The following is a 16,997-nucleotide window of genomic DNA, read 5'->3' on the forward strand; positions in this document are numbered from 1 at the left end:
ATTTCCACGTATGTATTCCACCTCTCTTAAGAGAAATGCCACCAATTTTCATTTTTCCAGTTTGTTAAAGAAGTTTCTGGGGAAATGTGAGTTAACTGGCCCCCTTTTTCCAACTTATCTGAAGATTGTTTCAGAGGTTCTTGAAGTGTGATAGCATCTTTATTTCTGTTAAACTGCCCCCATAGTGTTTTTCATTTATATGTTTGGAAGAAAATGCCAAGTTCTATGGAAAAGGCCTCACTATAGCTTTTGTCTGAACTACATATAGTTTGGAACAGAGAAAAAAAAGGAGGGCAATAAAATTACAAAAATTCAGAACCCATTAATTTGAAATTTGGTAGGGATGCATTTGAATGTAGGTTGAAAAGAAAAATCTCTGCTATTTATCCAAATATTATCTGCTTAAGCAAACTAATAAGATTCTGTAATGGCAAGTGTCCATGTTCATCTTCTATGCAAGGGATAGTATTATCACGTATGCAAATGAATCACCTGTCCAATACACAGTCATATTTAAATATTAAAGTCACCCACGTTTGGGAAACAAGTACAGTTAAATACATTTTTATAAGTAATAAAAACATATGTTTTAATGAACCCATTTATCCACTACAAGAATGACCTTTCCCAGTCATTTTGACTAAATTCAAACTAGTGAGCTGTAACTGTACTATGCCAGCACCCTTTACTCTAACTGAACCTAAGCTGAGATGAGAAGAAATCAGTCTGTTGTCTATATTGGACATCATGGAATTGCAGACCAATATTAAGAAAAACAAAGCCTTGGATGTGAGGTAGGAATATAAGCACATTACCTGCTCACATTGGTCCATGCTGACTGGCTTGCCATCACTGCGCATACAGCTTAGCAGGCGGGTCCTGACACCTTGACCACAGGGTGCATTTTCACTCAGCTGGCACGTGCTCCACTCTACAGGCATAGGATCACCCACACTGAGTTTCAAAATTATGGCCATGTGAGCAAAATACAACAGATCTTTGATTATCTGCATTGGTGAAGGACAGTCCACACATAATCCTAAAATCATATCCAGGTAGCTTTGGAAAGCACCGTGCAATGCTTTTATTGCAAAAGAAACAAAAAACTAAATACACAGAGAAAAATGAATTATCTGCCAAGAAAGAGGAAGCAACACATAAAACTGTATGGACTGTTACAGAAACTGTATTTTTTCAAATTATTCTATCATGAGAAATAATGACTAGTCACATTAGAAACTAGACAGTGAAGAATTAGAATAAATCATCTCATAGTTAATTTGATTTTTAAACAACTATTATTTTTTGTGTCAGTAGAAAGGAAGACCCTTGATCATATAAAAACTCTTTAAGGAAAATTTTCATGTTTAGTGGATGATCTAATAGTTTAATAGGAATAGCAAACCCATGTATAGTAAAATCAGTTTTTCACAATATGCTCTTCCAACAAAGTAAATTTTATTGTATTTCTGAAACATCACTATAAAAACAAAGGATCTTTTCTTTAAAGAAAAAAGACAAGTATACCAGGTCATCTTCACCCATGAAGGCAATCGGACAGCCCCATGGAAGTCACTATGAGGTTTTTCACACGAGGAATCTCAGCAGAGCCAACGTGGCTGCGGTAAGGATTTTTTTTTTTTTTCTTTCAGAAAAGGCAATTGCTTTGCCTCTGCAGGCATGTGGTGGTTTGGTTGTCAGTACTGAATTCAATGCTGTGATTTAACATGGTTCCACATTTTGTAGCATTTTTGAATGTCTGCTGCTGCAGGGAATGGCAAGTAGCAGATCAATGTAACTATAATAGTCCTCTGGTTTTAGACACTGAGTACTGTGGCACCTGGAATAAACCTGAGCAGTGGCTGAACAGCTAGGCTGGTGTAATTCCCAGTGCCTTGAAAACATCCCCAACCAGTCAATCCTAGCATTCATTCTCATTCAGACTTATACAGAAAGTACATCACAAGTGCAGATTTCTGAAATAATAAAGCCATGAAAGAGCTAAATCCCATGACAGTACGATTACATTTTTCTATCAATGGTAAGTTCTTCTCTGCTACTTAAATTGTTTCATTTTATCATGGCTTAAATCAACATTTTGCTGAAATGTTGCCAAATCTGTCTAAGTATCTGTTACTACAGAGATTTTATGTGGCCTTGCTGATTCTTTATGCCAAGAGTGGGCATTTCTTTCCGTGAGGGAATACTAGAAACATCAAGTCCTCAGTCTTTTATGCAACACACTCACACATTCTACTCTCCATCATTAATCCTGAGAATGAAAACACACAAAAAATTCTCTCATTAGTTAGTGTTCAGGGAAAACGACAAGGTCACAGATTGCAACTGTACCTGTTACATTGTACTGGAACTGGAAGCAATTTTCATTAAGGAGGCAGGGCTGCACCTGTGAGTCTTCAGCACAAGTCCTTGAGCCCAGTGAGGATCTTAGCAGATGGCGAGTTCTTCTCTGCATTGTGTGGGGGTCACATGACTATTATAATCAAAGAGTAGGAAAAGTTAACTGTGGGCAAATTATTTGATAAATTATGTAATATATGCACGTGTAAGTAGGCACATATATAACAACTATAGGGAACGGATTATATATAGGGTTAAACATATTACTTAGAATATGAAACCATTATGTGATTTATTATAAATATTTTTCCACCTGACAGCTCTTTTGTTTTTCCTGTGTTACCTTGAAGGCTACATTTCTATCTCCCATATGTAATGAAGCATATGGAGAATATTTCTATCATTTAAACTCACGCTGTACTCTCAAATAGTCTGCAAAAAAGTAAGAGATTCATACATTTTGAATGTTTAAATGCATTTTTTTTAAAAAAAAAAAAAAGGAAGATATTCCCCTGTGACCTCAGAAAGTCTAGTCTAATAAAAATAATCACACAGAAAATTTTAACGAAAAAATCATCTTTTAAACCCTGGAACACACAGATATAGAAAGAGAATTATAAAATCAATATTGCCAATATAGTAGAAATTTCTTTTTATTTAGGAATGCCTTTGGTCCATAGAGCATAAATAGCTGCATGCTACCGCCCTTCTGGCAAAATTAATGTGAAAATGTAAACTCCAAAGATATCCTGCAAATATCATGATACCCATGGGTCCACATGTCCTACTGTATAGACTTAGCTCCAATAATACTCTTGACCCAGGTCAAAGGGCCTGCCAGATTTCACCCAGCTGGTCTATCCACAGTGGGCCTTCAAGCTCCTCCTACTTAAACTAATCTTCTTCCCATTGTCTTCCAAATCCTATTCACCTTTTTCAGAACAGTAATCAAGTCTTACTCCTCTCACAGTCTTTTCTCCAATAATACTGTAATACTGGGGTTCAGGGGTTCAGGGTGCCCTCAGCTCCCCTGAGAGGATCTTTCTCCAGGTTCTTGGTCTCCTGCCCTCTCAAAAATGAGAGAGGGGACCACGGTGCAGTGCTCAGTAAATGCCCGACTCAAGAAGTGTTGTAGAAAGTGATTTATTTAAAGCAGAGAGAGAAAAAGGAGAAGAGGGAAACAGCTAACTCTCACACTGAGTGATAAGGGTTCCCAGAGTGGGAAAACCAGAGAAGAAAAGCTCCTCTCACACTGAGAGAATCCAGAAAGAAGGAATCCAGGAGAGGAAACACAGCTTCCACACTGAGTGGAAGGGAATTAAGAGAGTGAGACGGAGTTTAGGAGAGGAAAAGCAGCTTCCACGAGAGAGCGTTGGTGGAAGGGGACCCAAACATGGAGTCCAAAGGAGTGTGGAAGAAGGGGACTTTTAATCTGGGAGGAACCCCCGCCTTCTCCAAGACCCCTGGCCAATGAAAGGAGTTCCTTAGAACTTCCGCTGGAGTGATTGACTCTTAGTTTCTTCACGTGCCCGTGACGTTTTAACATAAACCGTTAAATTACCCAGGTGATATCGTGTGGAGAAAGATAGACTGGGAAAATACTGAAGGTGAACACGTGGCGTATGCTGTTATGTGAAGCAGTAGCTGCTGTCATGGCCAAGGAGCTCGATATCCTGGGAATAAAACCTGTCCAAAGAATGTAATCCTTCTTAGGTTTGAAACTGTGTTTTTACCAAAGTGGCCACTGACACTGTTTGCTTTTTTACAATCATATGGAAACAAGCATAAGTAAAGAAAATTTGTCAACTAAAAAAAAAAAAATTCCCAGATGAAGACGGATGGGAGGGGAGAGGAAATATGGCACTGGCAAGTTCTTGACCTTAAAACTACTCCCCCTTGTGGCCCCGGAGAGAGAACACATTCCCTCAATACCATGTTCTCTTCCTTTTTGAGAAAACTTCCACCCATGCTTAGAAAATTCTGTATAGAACCGCTTCTAAACACATATACATACATATATCCTCATGTGCTACCTTCCTTTGCATCGCCATTCTGCTTCTTCATCGCCCTGCCTCTTATTTTTTTTACTAATTCTTTGAAGGCATGTTGGATCATGGATTCTACTTCTCATGTCACTCCCTGAAAATCTTGGTATCAATTATATGTAGCAGTTTTTCAAAAATACCATTAAATATGTTTACAACATGCAATCCCAGACCCCAAAATATAACAAGGCCCTTAGATTCTTAAGTCATGGGAGAAATAAAAGTCTCTGGATTAAGATAATCAAATCTCTATTTCTGTATGTGGGATATTTTATTTATTTTTTATTCCTATTACCCTTTCAGATATAGCAGTAAAGAACACAACCTGTACACGGAGTCTTGGCTATGAATCAAAATTATTAGGCTGGATTCCGATAAAATATGCAAAAAGCATGCCACAAATTTTTCTTCTAATTGTAAAAGTTTGGACCATTGAAACACATTAACTATCCATGTGATTTTGTATTTGGATCTGTCAGTACTTATTAAGTAATTTTATACTTAATTGAATCAAATTGTCTCTAGATAATCAAGAAGGGCCCATGAAACCAAGCAATTATTCTTAATTATCTGCACATGAATTCCATGCTAAACGCTTACCAATAATTTATTACTATTTTACCAATTAATTTGAATATTTTCTCTCATGTGGGAGAATAGTAACAAACGATTTGTCAATTAACAACAACAACAAAAAGAAAGTATCTTGGTAGATACTTCTGATTAGTGCTCTCCTGCATTTCTATCTTTAAAGTAATCATTTAATGTCTGAAACAAGCGAATACATATAAAGGCTTATGTACCTGCTTAGTTTAAGCTATCGAGTAAAAGAGGAAATAAAACATACACACATCAATCAAATTACTATGTAACCTTGAACAATTCACTTATATACTCTAAACTTTAGTTTCTCATCTGAAGCTAGATGAAAAAGAAGAAGGGATGGGGTGAAATTTGATGAGATTTAAGAATTTTCTTTCTCAGATCTCACAGTTCATCTGTGAATAAGTCTGCTGTATATAGTTCTAAAATATCCTCTTGGGGCTAATCCAGTTCATGTCATATTATTATGGATAATTAGAAATTAATATAAAGAAAACCGACACTGCATCTTACTCCCCTACTAAGTTTCTATCCAAAGAAAAAGGCAAAGAGAATTGCATGGGTGACTGAAATCCACATCCACAACCTCATCTCAGGCAATATTTTCACACTTCACTTTATAAAAATTCTCCTAGGGCTGCTAACAAGAGATAGATTACTGTTTCTCCTTATTTTTTTCTACTAGCTATTCATAGAAAGCTTAATATTAGTGTTTTTATCCTTATTTCTTTCTCTCTATTAGCTGCTTATAGAAAGTCCATAAAATAATGAATTATCCACAAAAGAGATGGGGAAGGATAAGGATAAGAAAAAAAAGAGAAGAGAAAGGATGTTTATATCTATCTGGAGGATTTCTTTATTAGATCAAAACTCCTCAAATACAAGCCTGGATCTTCTCTTCTCTAGAGTAATTATATAAAGACATATTGTCAATTTCTTGCATATAGAAGTGGGAAAATTATGTGTGGATAACTAACCAAAAGTCAACTTTGGACCAGTTTTATTAAAAAAATAATAAAGGTTATATAGCTAATGTTTATTTGCTAGGGAAGAAGATGATCCAAATTAGAACCAGTTAGTGTCTAGTACAGAAACCCCTTCATGACACTAGATTTTCCAACTTACCATTTTTATAAGGCAGCACATACCTTAAAGTTCAATCTTCCCTTATGACATTATGCCTTCATACATTTTGTTATCTGAAGCAAGGCCTTTTGACTGAATACTTGTATTCATAACCCTCAAGATGAAATCAGATGTCCTTTCTATGATCCTCCACTGACTTGCTTGGACCCATTAATAAATGGATTTATCTCATCTAGTAAACATTTCTGCTACATGTATTATGTCTGCATTCCTTGCTATGGGCAATTTGAGATTCAATGTTTTAATTTTCTTAGACATTCTGTGTCTTTTACTGTGTCTGGCATAGAGTATACAAATAATAAATGTTTGTTATGAGTAATAATTTGGTTCTTCCCAGGTAATGTGACTACATTTTTGTAAGCTACCATTAGCAGACAAATGGTCAACCCTGGATTATGATCATATTGTCTGAATGATACAGTTTCCCATAGGTATGTTTGTCTGATGAAAAGAATATAATCTTTTCCCTTTTCTCATAACATTTCCCATAAAATCTAGATAGCATTTTCTAGAATAATAGAATACATCATTAAATTAATAAAAATATACAAAACTGAGTTTTAATTTACTCATATAAAAGATGACAGATAATTTAGATAAGACATTTTCAATACATCTGAACAGAGGTATGACTTGATATTTGTCTCATTATCATTAACTATTAATAATTAGAGTTTAATAAAACCTGTGATAAATCCAATTATTTGTGAATTTAAGTCACTCTGTAAATTTCTTGTCTGGGGATAAGCATGACTCCAAGGCCTGGCTTTGTAAGCTTCCATTAGATATAGAAACCCAATGCCTTTATTCTATTCCAGGGTCTAACTGATAATTCTGGATGATCTCTCCCTTGGATAGCCGATTAGCTACTGTCAGTAGCTTTGCTGTTTCTCTCTGTCTTTTCTTGAGGCTAAAATGGATCTATACTTCTAGAACTTTAGTTTTCTTATTTGGAAAAATAGAGTAAAAAGTTCACAAAAAAACTTTTGCAATGCTTTCTGAAGAAATGCTTAATGAAATTAAGCCCTGGTTCTTGAAAGCTGACAAGGAACGGGAAAATCTATAGAAGGGAAAAATCTGGGTCTGAAGAATTCTTATTGATGCTTCACATGTTTTATATTTTATTTTATTTTATTTTACTTTAGGTGTATACTATATCCAGCATTTCTCCCCATGTTATCCCTTCCCCCTCCCCACCCCGCCGCTGTCCCTCCCTTACCTCCCCCAACTGCCCCCAGTGTGTGATGCTCCCCTCCCTGAGTCCATGTGTTCTCACACTTCACATGTTTAACACAGTTCTCAGAGACTCTTAGGAGATGGTCACAGAAGTAGAGACAAGATTTTTGCACAACACAGTGCAACAAGGAGAGCAAAACCAGGAACACACAGACCATATGCTCAGTACAATTAACTAACAACCCATCACCACAAATCCCAAACCACAAGCAGGTGGGACCAACAACAGAAGCCCTGCACCTGTGTGATACCAGCATCTGACAGAAGAGAGCAGAAGGTGAAAACGGGCATCTGACAACCCAAGACAACCAAAACAAGGAACTAAAGCTGAGACCTGGAGAAGTTTGCACACTTCAAGATCAGGTGAATATAAGGGGTTTATGGAGAAGTCTTGGAAGCTGACACGGTCTGGATCCATCGAATGTCCAACATTAACAAGCCAGAGCTCCCTTCCAGGACAATCTCCTCGTCTCCCCCACCACGCTACTAAACAGAAACAGGTGGGAAGAATTAGCCAACTGAGCAAAACAAGGCAAATAGCAATGAGGAAAAAGAAAGGATCAGGAAGCAACGTGAGGAAGGAAATGGAAAACATTAAATCTCACAAAGTAAGCTGTTTTTAACCGGGTGTGTATGCAAGAAAGAGAGAAACGGAGAGATAAAGAGACAGAGAGAGAGTTGGAGCCATGAAATCAAATGAGGAGAAAACAATCCTCAACCATACTCCCTTTCAAAAGTTCACTGAAACCAATTCCACAGAAAAGTAAAGAAAGAAAGAGATAAAATTTAAATTCCATGAAAGGATATTCTAAGGAAAAGGAATGAAGGGCAAAGTAACATCCCCACAGATTAGGCAGTGCAGCAGAGAGAAATGCACACAAAACAGATAAAAACTACTGTTTCCAAATGAGTTAAAAGTCACTTAAGAAATGACCCCAGATATAAAAGCACAGCATAAGAATTAGGAAAGCCTCCCATATATAATTAAACACATGATTAGGCTTTTTGACAGGAAAATTTTATGCAAGAAGAAAATGTAGAAATACAATAACTACACACAAAGAAAAAAAAAGATGATCCAAAGATGTAATATCCAGCAAAGCTCACTTTCAATTCTAAAGACAAAAGATAAATGGGCAAAAGACCAGAATAGATATTTCTCAAAAGAAGACCTACAACAGGTAAATGAAAAAAATGTTCAGTATTACTAATCGTCAGGGAAATGCAAATCAAAACCAAAATGAGATATCACCTCATTCCAATTAAAATGGCTATGATCAAAAAGACAAAAAATAACCATGCTGGGCACGGATGGGGAGAAAGAGGAACTCACACTCTTTTGGTGGGAATGTAAATTAGTACAGCCACTATGGAAAACAGTACGAAGTTTCCTCAAAAACTAAAAAATAAAACTGTCATATGATCCAGCAATCCCACTACTGTGTAGTAGTGAGAAATGAAATCCAAGGAAATGAAATCAGTTATGTTGAAGAGACACCTTCACTTACATGCTTATGGCCACATTATTTATGATGGGCAAGATATGGAGTGAACCTAAGTGTCCGTCAGTGTATGAAGGGACAAAGAAAATGTGACATACACAATGGAATACTATTCAGCCACAAAAAATGACATTTGATTTTTTGCAGCAACATGAATGAACCTAGAGGACATTAGGTTAAGTGAAATGAACTAGGTACAGAAAGACAAATATGGCATGATTTCACTTATGTGTGGACTCTAAAAAGGTTGATGTCATAGAAGTAGAGAGTAGAATTGTGGTTGCCAGAAGCTGTGGAAGGTAGGGGAGAGAGCAAAATGGGGCGAGAGTGGTCAATGGGTACAAAGCTACACTTAGATAAGAGGAGTTAGTTCTGGTGTTCCAGTACACAGTAGGGTGATTATGGTTAACAATATTATATTGCATTTTAAAAAATAGCTAAAAGAGAGGATTCTGAATGTTCTCATCACAAAGAATTAACGTATGAAGTGATGGATATGCTAAATACCCTGATTTAATCATTACACAATGTGTACATCTATCAAAACATCACACTGTACCTCACAAATATATACAATTATGTGTCAATTAAAATTTTTTTAAAAAATAGATATACTGTTAATAACATGTAAGAACTCAAAATAATGTTTCCATGAGCCCTATCTTAGGAATTCCCTGGAGACCGAGTTTTAGACCTACATCCCAATGACTGGAAAGACTTCAAAGTAGAGATTTGCAATGAGCTACTTCACAGGCAGAACTTAGGTAAGAGTTGCATGCCTTGAAGACATAGATAAAATGCAAAAAATGAGAACTTAGGTGAAAAATATTAATGTTTCAAATACTCATGTTGGTGGGAGTATAGAATTATTATTCTGAGAATGTTTCCTTTTATGTGGAATAAAGCAAATGTGTGATTATAATATATTCTATTTCTATTATAAACTTTAGTGTCCTTGATGATTCTTAGTATGAAAAAAATGAGATACAAATGTAAGACAGAACTCAAGTGAACTCCTACGGTTCTGAATTACAATCGGAAACATTAGTATAAACCCACTTTTATATTTTGTCTTCAAAATAAAGAAAATAATAATATATATTTCAAAATTCTGCCTACGGAAGTACCTAGAAATCGTGGAATCAAGTGACAGTGAGCACTCCTAAAGCTCTTACTGTGGCACTGAAGAGGCATTGCCACTAAAACAGTTAAGGACTTTATAGAGAAATAACTGATTCCAAGTCTGGCAAAGGAAATGTCCAAGATGAGCCTGAAACATCCTGACGTATATAGCACAGAAGTTAATGAGGACCACCACAGTCTTTATTCAAATGTTTATAGGACACAGTTTAAAAGACTCTCACTAGGATAATCTGAGTGTTATTGTAGATGATAACGTAAGGATTAAAACACATTGAATTTGTTTAAATCTGTGATTTCATAATAATACAAAAAAGCCACATATGGTGAAAGTTGCTAAGAAAATTTCCCATTTTGAAACCTGGAAAATAAAAAGTCGACATGAATTTTTCTTGCATCCTCGATACAAAATGGATTATTGAGTAATTAAATAGCAGTTGAAGCAAAAATTATTTTAATAGACATAGTTCCACAAACAAATGAGGAAGCATGATAGAATTTGAACATTGCTATTTTGCATTCTCTAAACAGCAAAGGGTCTAGTCATTGACCATCAATGAGAGCCAAACTCACAAAAAGTGATACCTATACATTATGTGCTTTCTGGCAAACAGCACACTTTCTATGAAGGAGTCTTTTCAAAGACTAATGACATCTTGATATCCAACTTCCAATTGTCGGGGAACTCAAGGATAAAGGAACATGTTAAACCTTACCGTGGAGATGCAATTCACAAAAGACAGACTGAAAATGTTTACAGGACGGGTGGCCTGTTTCCTCACCAATAAATTACTAGGAAGGGGGGAAAAAAGCAAGGGGAAGGGAAGCTAGGTTAAAAGACATTTAAAGACACATCTAAAGACAGACAGAACTAAGTGATCATGTTTGAACCACTCTGGTTTTAGACCTATAAGGAGAAGTAAAGAAAAGACTGTCATAGACATCTGGGCAGAATTTACTTTTGAGGGAAGCAGGGAAGTTATAATTAGGAGGAAGTTGTGAAGCTCTTCCTTCCATGTAGCTGGAAAGATTCTGTCTCCTGGGTGACTGTCACAGGGTATTCGGCTGATAATGACTTAACTGTATATTTGTTAAATATATAGCTTATTTTATATAAAAATATAGTTTATATTTATTCTGCATCTGTGTCCTAATCAATTTTAAAGAGTTAAAACAATCTTTCTCTCACTGTTCTTGGAAAATGTAAGCTTATTTTTTCATTATGAGATTTGATAGTTTCCTGACGACAGTCTTTTCCAAAGTGTGTTGTTTTCTATAGTGCATTAAGAGGTGCCAAGAGAGAAAAACAGGGTTCCTAGTCAAATACAATGAGAAAACATTGACCTAAATAGTGCTAAACAAGGATTTTTTGCAATAGAACTTAATGATGTTGGCAGAGTCTGCGGTTTGTTATTAAAATCTATTTTCTTTTTTCTTTGTTGGCACAAGACTGGATCGCACATCTCAGCCTTCTTTGCAGTTAAGTGTGACCATGTTACTGAGTTCTGACAAATGACAGGTAAGTGGGAGGCCCTATGTGATACTTTTACTCCTGACCCCAGATCCCACTTGTCACCCTCCAGGCTCTTTGCTCCCTCTGGAGATGTGGAAGAGTGATATCTAGAATTACTTTGGAAGTCAAGCTTGAAAATGGCAGACCCACTATGGGCTTGGGCCTCAGAGTGACTACATGGAATAGATTGCCCTTTCCACAACTGGAAAACTCACTTTGGACTGTTTTACGGGTGATCAGCAAAATTACATTGCATTTGAAACATTATAATTTGGTGCTATATGTTTTGACAAATTATCTATAACTACTACACTGTACATGGTGACTCTTGAAGAGTCAAAAACTTTTATGTTTCAATTTAGCATTTCATGTAACACAATTTGAATTACAGACTTAAGACACACGAAAGTGAAATCATCGTAAATTAGAAAGTTATTAATTTATTATCTATATGAATAACTTGGTCTCCTTCAAAATTTTTCTATAAAGATCTACACTAAATTAAACAAATAGTTTTTGAAAATATATTAAATGCAAGACACCACACCAATGGATAAAACATCATCTCAGGAATAATTTTTTTTTTATAGTCTGAATTTTCAAGCAATCATACCTTGTCTCCCAAAAAAAATACAATTACACTTTAAAAGAACATAGTAGGGATTCAAAAGGAAATGGAGCTATTTTGTTCTCCATGCAAAACAAAAGAACTTACTAATGTTGCCTCGGAGAAAATTAACTTACTAATTTTTTTTATATGTTGGAAGGTAAGGTGGCAGGTGGGTGAGGTTAGTCTTAGTCATCCAAATAAGTGGAGTGTTTTTTTTTTCAAACTTCAAGCCATTACATATTATTAAGTTGTGAAAATAATATTAATAGCTAAAACTTCTATAGTGCTTACTATATGTCAGTCATCATTCTAAATTCTTCAACTCATTTTATCCTTATAACTGCCTTATGAGGTAGATATATTATTATTCCCATTTTACTGATGACAAAGAGAGGTTAAGCAATTTCATCAAGATCACACGGTTAGAAGCAGTGCCAAGATTCCAACCCTATCAGCCCTGTGAGTCTATGTTTTTATGCCATCTTGGTTCTCAATTTAGTGGTAAAAGCCAGTAATATTAAAACCAATAGGACATAGCATAGTAAACATCTGTCATATACTCAGAGTAAAGTTATTTCAAAAACTTTTATAATACATATTCATAATATCTATAGGTAAACAATGATGTGTATGTTTTCCATGATGTAAAATGTATTTTTTATAGTAGACCACGGTCAAAAATGATTAAAGGCCACTAATGTGATGATAAATTCTTATCAAAGGAATTTTTCCATTACATAAATTGTCATGATCATTATGGCAAAACTGTTTCATTATAAAAGTTTGCTTGTCTTTTTTTGTGTGTTTTGCTATAAGCTTAAACTTTTAAGAAGAGGTGGGTGTTCACTCTATTGTTCTCTCTAGAATATTTCTCTATAAGTAGAAACAATTTTCTTTTTTAAATGCCAGAATTAATTTCAGAACAATACAATTATCAAATTTTTTGTACCTAGAAAACTCACATTTGCTTTCAATTATATGACATCTAAAGCAAAAATGTGATTCTTAGATGTAAATTTGTCACACAGACTAATTTCTTAGGCTTCTCTCTTCCCATAAAAGTGGGTATGGAGTTAGGCTGGTGTCTGCAGTCTATCTAGATAAATTAGACTTAACTAGAGAAGAAGCAAAAGCCAGTGTCTGAGTCAACTCTTCATGTATTTAGAATATTCCCTTTCACAGGGTTCTTTGTAACAGAATGTGAAGTAGAATCAAGACTCAGAAACTGTTACCCACCATGGGCTAACACACATCAATATTGGCCATGAGGTAGAAGAAAGTAGAACCGAAGAGGGTACTCCAGCAGTCCAGGTGCAGAAAGCATTCTAGTACCTATACTTCAACTCTCTGCTACTAATTCCCTGGGGCTTTTGTGCCCCAGCCATGCCTTCCATGGATACTCTCAATACTAGAAAAGTCATTCTTCAAGCGTGGTTCCAGGACCAGCAGCATCAACATCACCTGGAAACTTGTTAGAAATACAAATTATTGGATCCCATCCCATTCTAGATCCTCTAAATCAAAAACTCTGGGGGAAAAAAAAGAAAAGAAAAATCTACCTTAGGGTTTGGATTCAGCAGTCTTTATTAATGAGTCCTCTAGGTGATTCTAATGCATGTTCTAGTCAGAAAACCAATGTCCTCAAACCATTGTTTCGCACTTTATGTGCGCAGTAACCAACTCATGATATCCCCATCCCCAGCATCCTCCTCTAATCTTTGCCATCTCTGTTAATGGCAACTCCAACCATCTAGAAGCTAAGGTCAAAAAGATTGGAGTCAGCTTTGACTCCTTTATTTTCTTACATCTTACAACCCAAACGTGGGAAAATTCTTTCAGCTCTATCTTCAAAGTAGAATGCACAACCCACCTACTTCTCACCATTTGTGCCATTTCTACCCTGGTCAAAGTCACTATCAGTCTTCACTTAGATTACAACAATAAGTCATAGTGACTCCACTCTTCCCATTCTATAGATTATGTTGACCTCTGGGGCCAGAACTATCTTCTTAAAATAGTGCAGGTCAGATCATTTAATTCCTCTTTTCCATACCCTTAAATGGCTTCCTGACTTAGTGAAAACCAAGTCCATTTCTATGCCTCCAAAGTTTTACACCATCTGGTCCAGCAGTACATCTGAATGCTCATGGACTGCTTACACAATCTGCCCATTCACTTGCTTATACTACCTGCTTACAATCCATTCACCAGTCTGGCCTCTGTGTTGTCCTTGGAGAGCTCCAAGCATTTCCTTGCTCTTGCTATTTCCTCTGCGTGAAGTTCTCTTCCTCCAGTATCTGCATGACTTGCAGCTTTATTTGCTTCTGGTCACCACTGCTCAAAGTCTTCCTGATTAGAGAGGGCTTCTCTGATCACGCTATGTAAAAATATCAGCAACTCCTCCATGTTACTCCTTGTCTTCCTATAATAGTTTTTCTTCTCCATATCATTTATCACTACCTCATATGCTATATATTAATTTGGTACTTTAGGTGTGTTTTGTTTGTTTGAAATTTTATCTTTCCCCATCACTAGAATGCAAGCTCCATAAAGGCTGGGACTTGATCTTGTTGACTGTTGAGATTCCCAGTAACTAGAATAGGCTCACGTCCTTTAGAGATGCTCGACAAATAGATTTCAGCAGACTGTACGTGTTAGTGAGTGACAACGCAAGCTTTGCAAGGGCAGTCTGGCCTTTTAATTGTCTCAAGTAGAGAGAACATTTATCACTTATCCTCCCCAGGGCTTTGAGATATTTAATGAGTTTAATGAGATTAATGAATGTAAGTATCCTGAATTCCTGGGAGTTATGGATTTTGCAAGTGCAGTATGCTCTTATCATTAATCCATTTTACACAGGTACAAAGACAGCATAAACACAGGGTTGTTTACTATGACATCATAGCCAACCTGATCAGAAATTGAAAACTATAATCTAGTCAGTTAAAAGAGCCAGAGGTTTGGATTTCTGTGTCCTGCAGTGACGGCTGTCTCTTCCTATATTTTACCTTAATTTTCAGGAATTTAACAAGGCATGCATATCTAGGCATAGAAGAATAGCTCCTTACTGCTTCTGCTGGTCTTTTAAGAAATAAACGAATAACAGTGAGGGAAACTGAAACTATATTCTGGGTGCTAGGCTATCCCCAAATTAATAGCAACAGGAAACTTTTAAAATGTCAATACAGGCTGGGCGTAGTGGCTCATGCCTGTAATCCCAGCACTTTGGGATGCCAAGGTGGGTGGATCACAAGGTCAAGAGATCAAGATCATCCTGGCCAACAAGGTGAAACCCCAACTCTACTAAAAATACAAAAATTAGCTGGGCGTGGTGGTGCATGCCTGTAGTCCTAGCTACTCAGCAGGCTGAGGCAGGAGAATCGCTTGAACCTGGAAGGTGGAGGTTGTAGTGAGCCAAAATCACACCACTGCACTCCAGCCTGGTGACAGAGTGAGACCCCATCTCAAAAAAAAAAAAAAAAAAAGTCAATACATACTTAGAACTGTGTTGAACATTCCATGTTTATTATCTCACAGAGCCCTTCAACCTCTCAATGATCTAGGTGGACCTTTAATATCCTTGTTTTTACAAATGATGAAATTAAAGATCAAAAGACATAGCAAGTTTATAGTAGATGTCTAAGCCAGGATTTTAATCTGGGAGGGCTAATTTGCTCCTCAGAAACTATTATACTTGTAAAGCACTGGTGCTTGTGAAATATGTTGAGTCGGGGATAACTGGTTTTAAAAAAACATTATCACAAAGCTGTATGGTGATTGCAGTTATTGTAGTTCGAAATGCATTTGGTATGCACAATGGTAATTAGAGATGGGGAAAGAGAGAGGGAACAGACACAAGGAACTACAGCTTATAAGCTAATTAAAAAGCAAGATAAACCACAGGCTAAAGAAGGGGAGAGTCAAGCTAGGAATAAAACAATGAATAAGGCTTGCTACCTGCCTTTAAAGAGCCCACAGTTCACAAGATGTTCCCAGTCTAGTGGCCTGCCTTGTAAGATTTAGAGTTAATTAGAAGGAGAAGTGCCAGATACATGTCTTGGTATAATGGGACTGACAACAGCAGGGGCAGAAGCTATGATATCATCAAGATGATATAAAGTTCCTGGTAAGACTTTGCTGGCCTACTGCAAAGAGGAAGTTAGGATGATGCATAGATATCAGTAGATTTTTGCTTAGCTAAGTTGTTTGGGTGAAGATTTTATAATAGCCAGGGACATCCCCACATAGCTTTTCCGTCTGGTATTTTATGACACTAAGAAGTTGTGAAGTTGCGTATTTACAATCCAGTCAAAGGTTTTGGAACAGATAAGTGATGTATGGCATATCCAATCACAGAGATCGAGGCTGTCACCTGTTTATATTACCATTAGAGCTTGGGAGTGAAGAAAGAAGAATGGCCAAATACAATCTAAAATATTAGCCTGAATTCTCCAAAAGTGTCAGTTACTTAGCATTGAGAGAGAAAGAAAGGGATTCAAGAGATATGATCCTCAAATGAAATACAGTCTGGATCTTGTAATCAAAAAAATATAAATACCATAAAGGACATTATCAAGACCCATATGAACTACAAATATGGACTACAGGTTAGTTGTAAGTATTGTGTCAAGGCTGAATTTTTAAGCCATGTTGTGATTTGGCTAGAGAATATCCCTATATGTAGGATTACACACTAAATTATCAATATTAAGGGATAAAAGGGATGATGTCTACAACATATACTGAAATGTTTCAGAAAAGATAATACTTGTGTGTGTGTGTGTGTGTGTTTGGAAGGTCTGTGTAGAGATACAGAAACAGAGACAAACAGAAAAAGACCT

General features: G+C 36.4%; 1 protein-coding gene across 1 annotated transcript in view; it reads right to left on the reverse strand.

Moving 5' to 3' along the window:
- The window catches only part of THSD7B (thrombospondin type 1 domain containing 7B), a 1,057,843-nt gene that overhangs the window by 58,165 nt on the left and 982,681 nt on the right, over positions 1-16,997 (reverse strand). The window contains exons 18-19 of the mRNA XM_064382803.1: positions 2,353-2,494; positions 816-931 (exon numbers count right to left, since the gene is read on the reverse strand). Of these exons, the coding sequence (XP_064238873.1) occupies positions 816-931; positions 2,353-2,494 (258 nt within the window). The remainder of the gene's footprint in view (positions 1-815; positions 932-2,352; positions 2,495-16,997) is intronic.

Source organism: Aotus nancymaae, unplaced genomic scaffold, assembly GCF_030222135.1.
Source record: "Aotus nancymaae isolate 86718 unplaced genomic scaffold, 86718_ANA_hifiasm-v0.15.2.pri h1tg000029l, whole genome shotgun sequence".
Lineage (NCBI taxonomy): Eukaryota > Metazoa > Chordata > Mammalia > Primates > Aotidae > Aotus > Aotus nancymaae.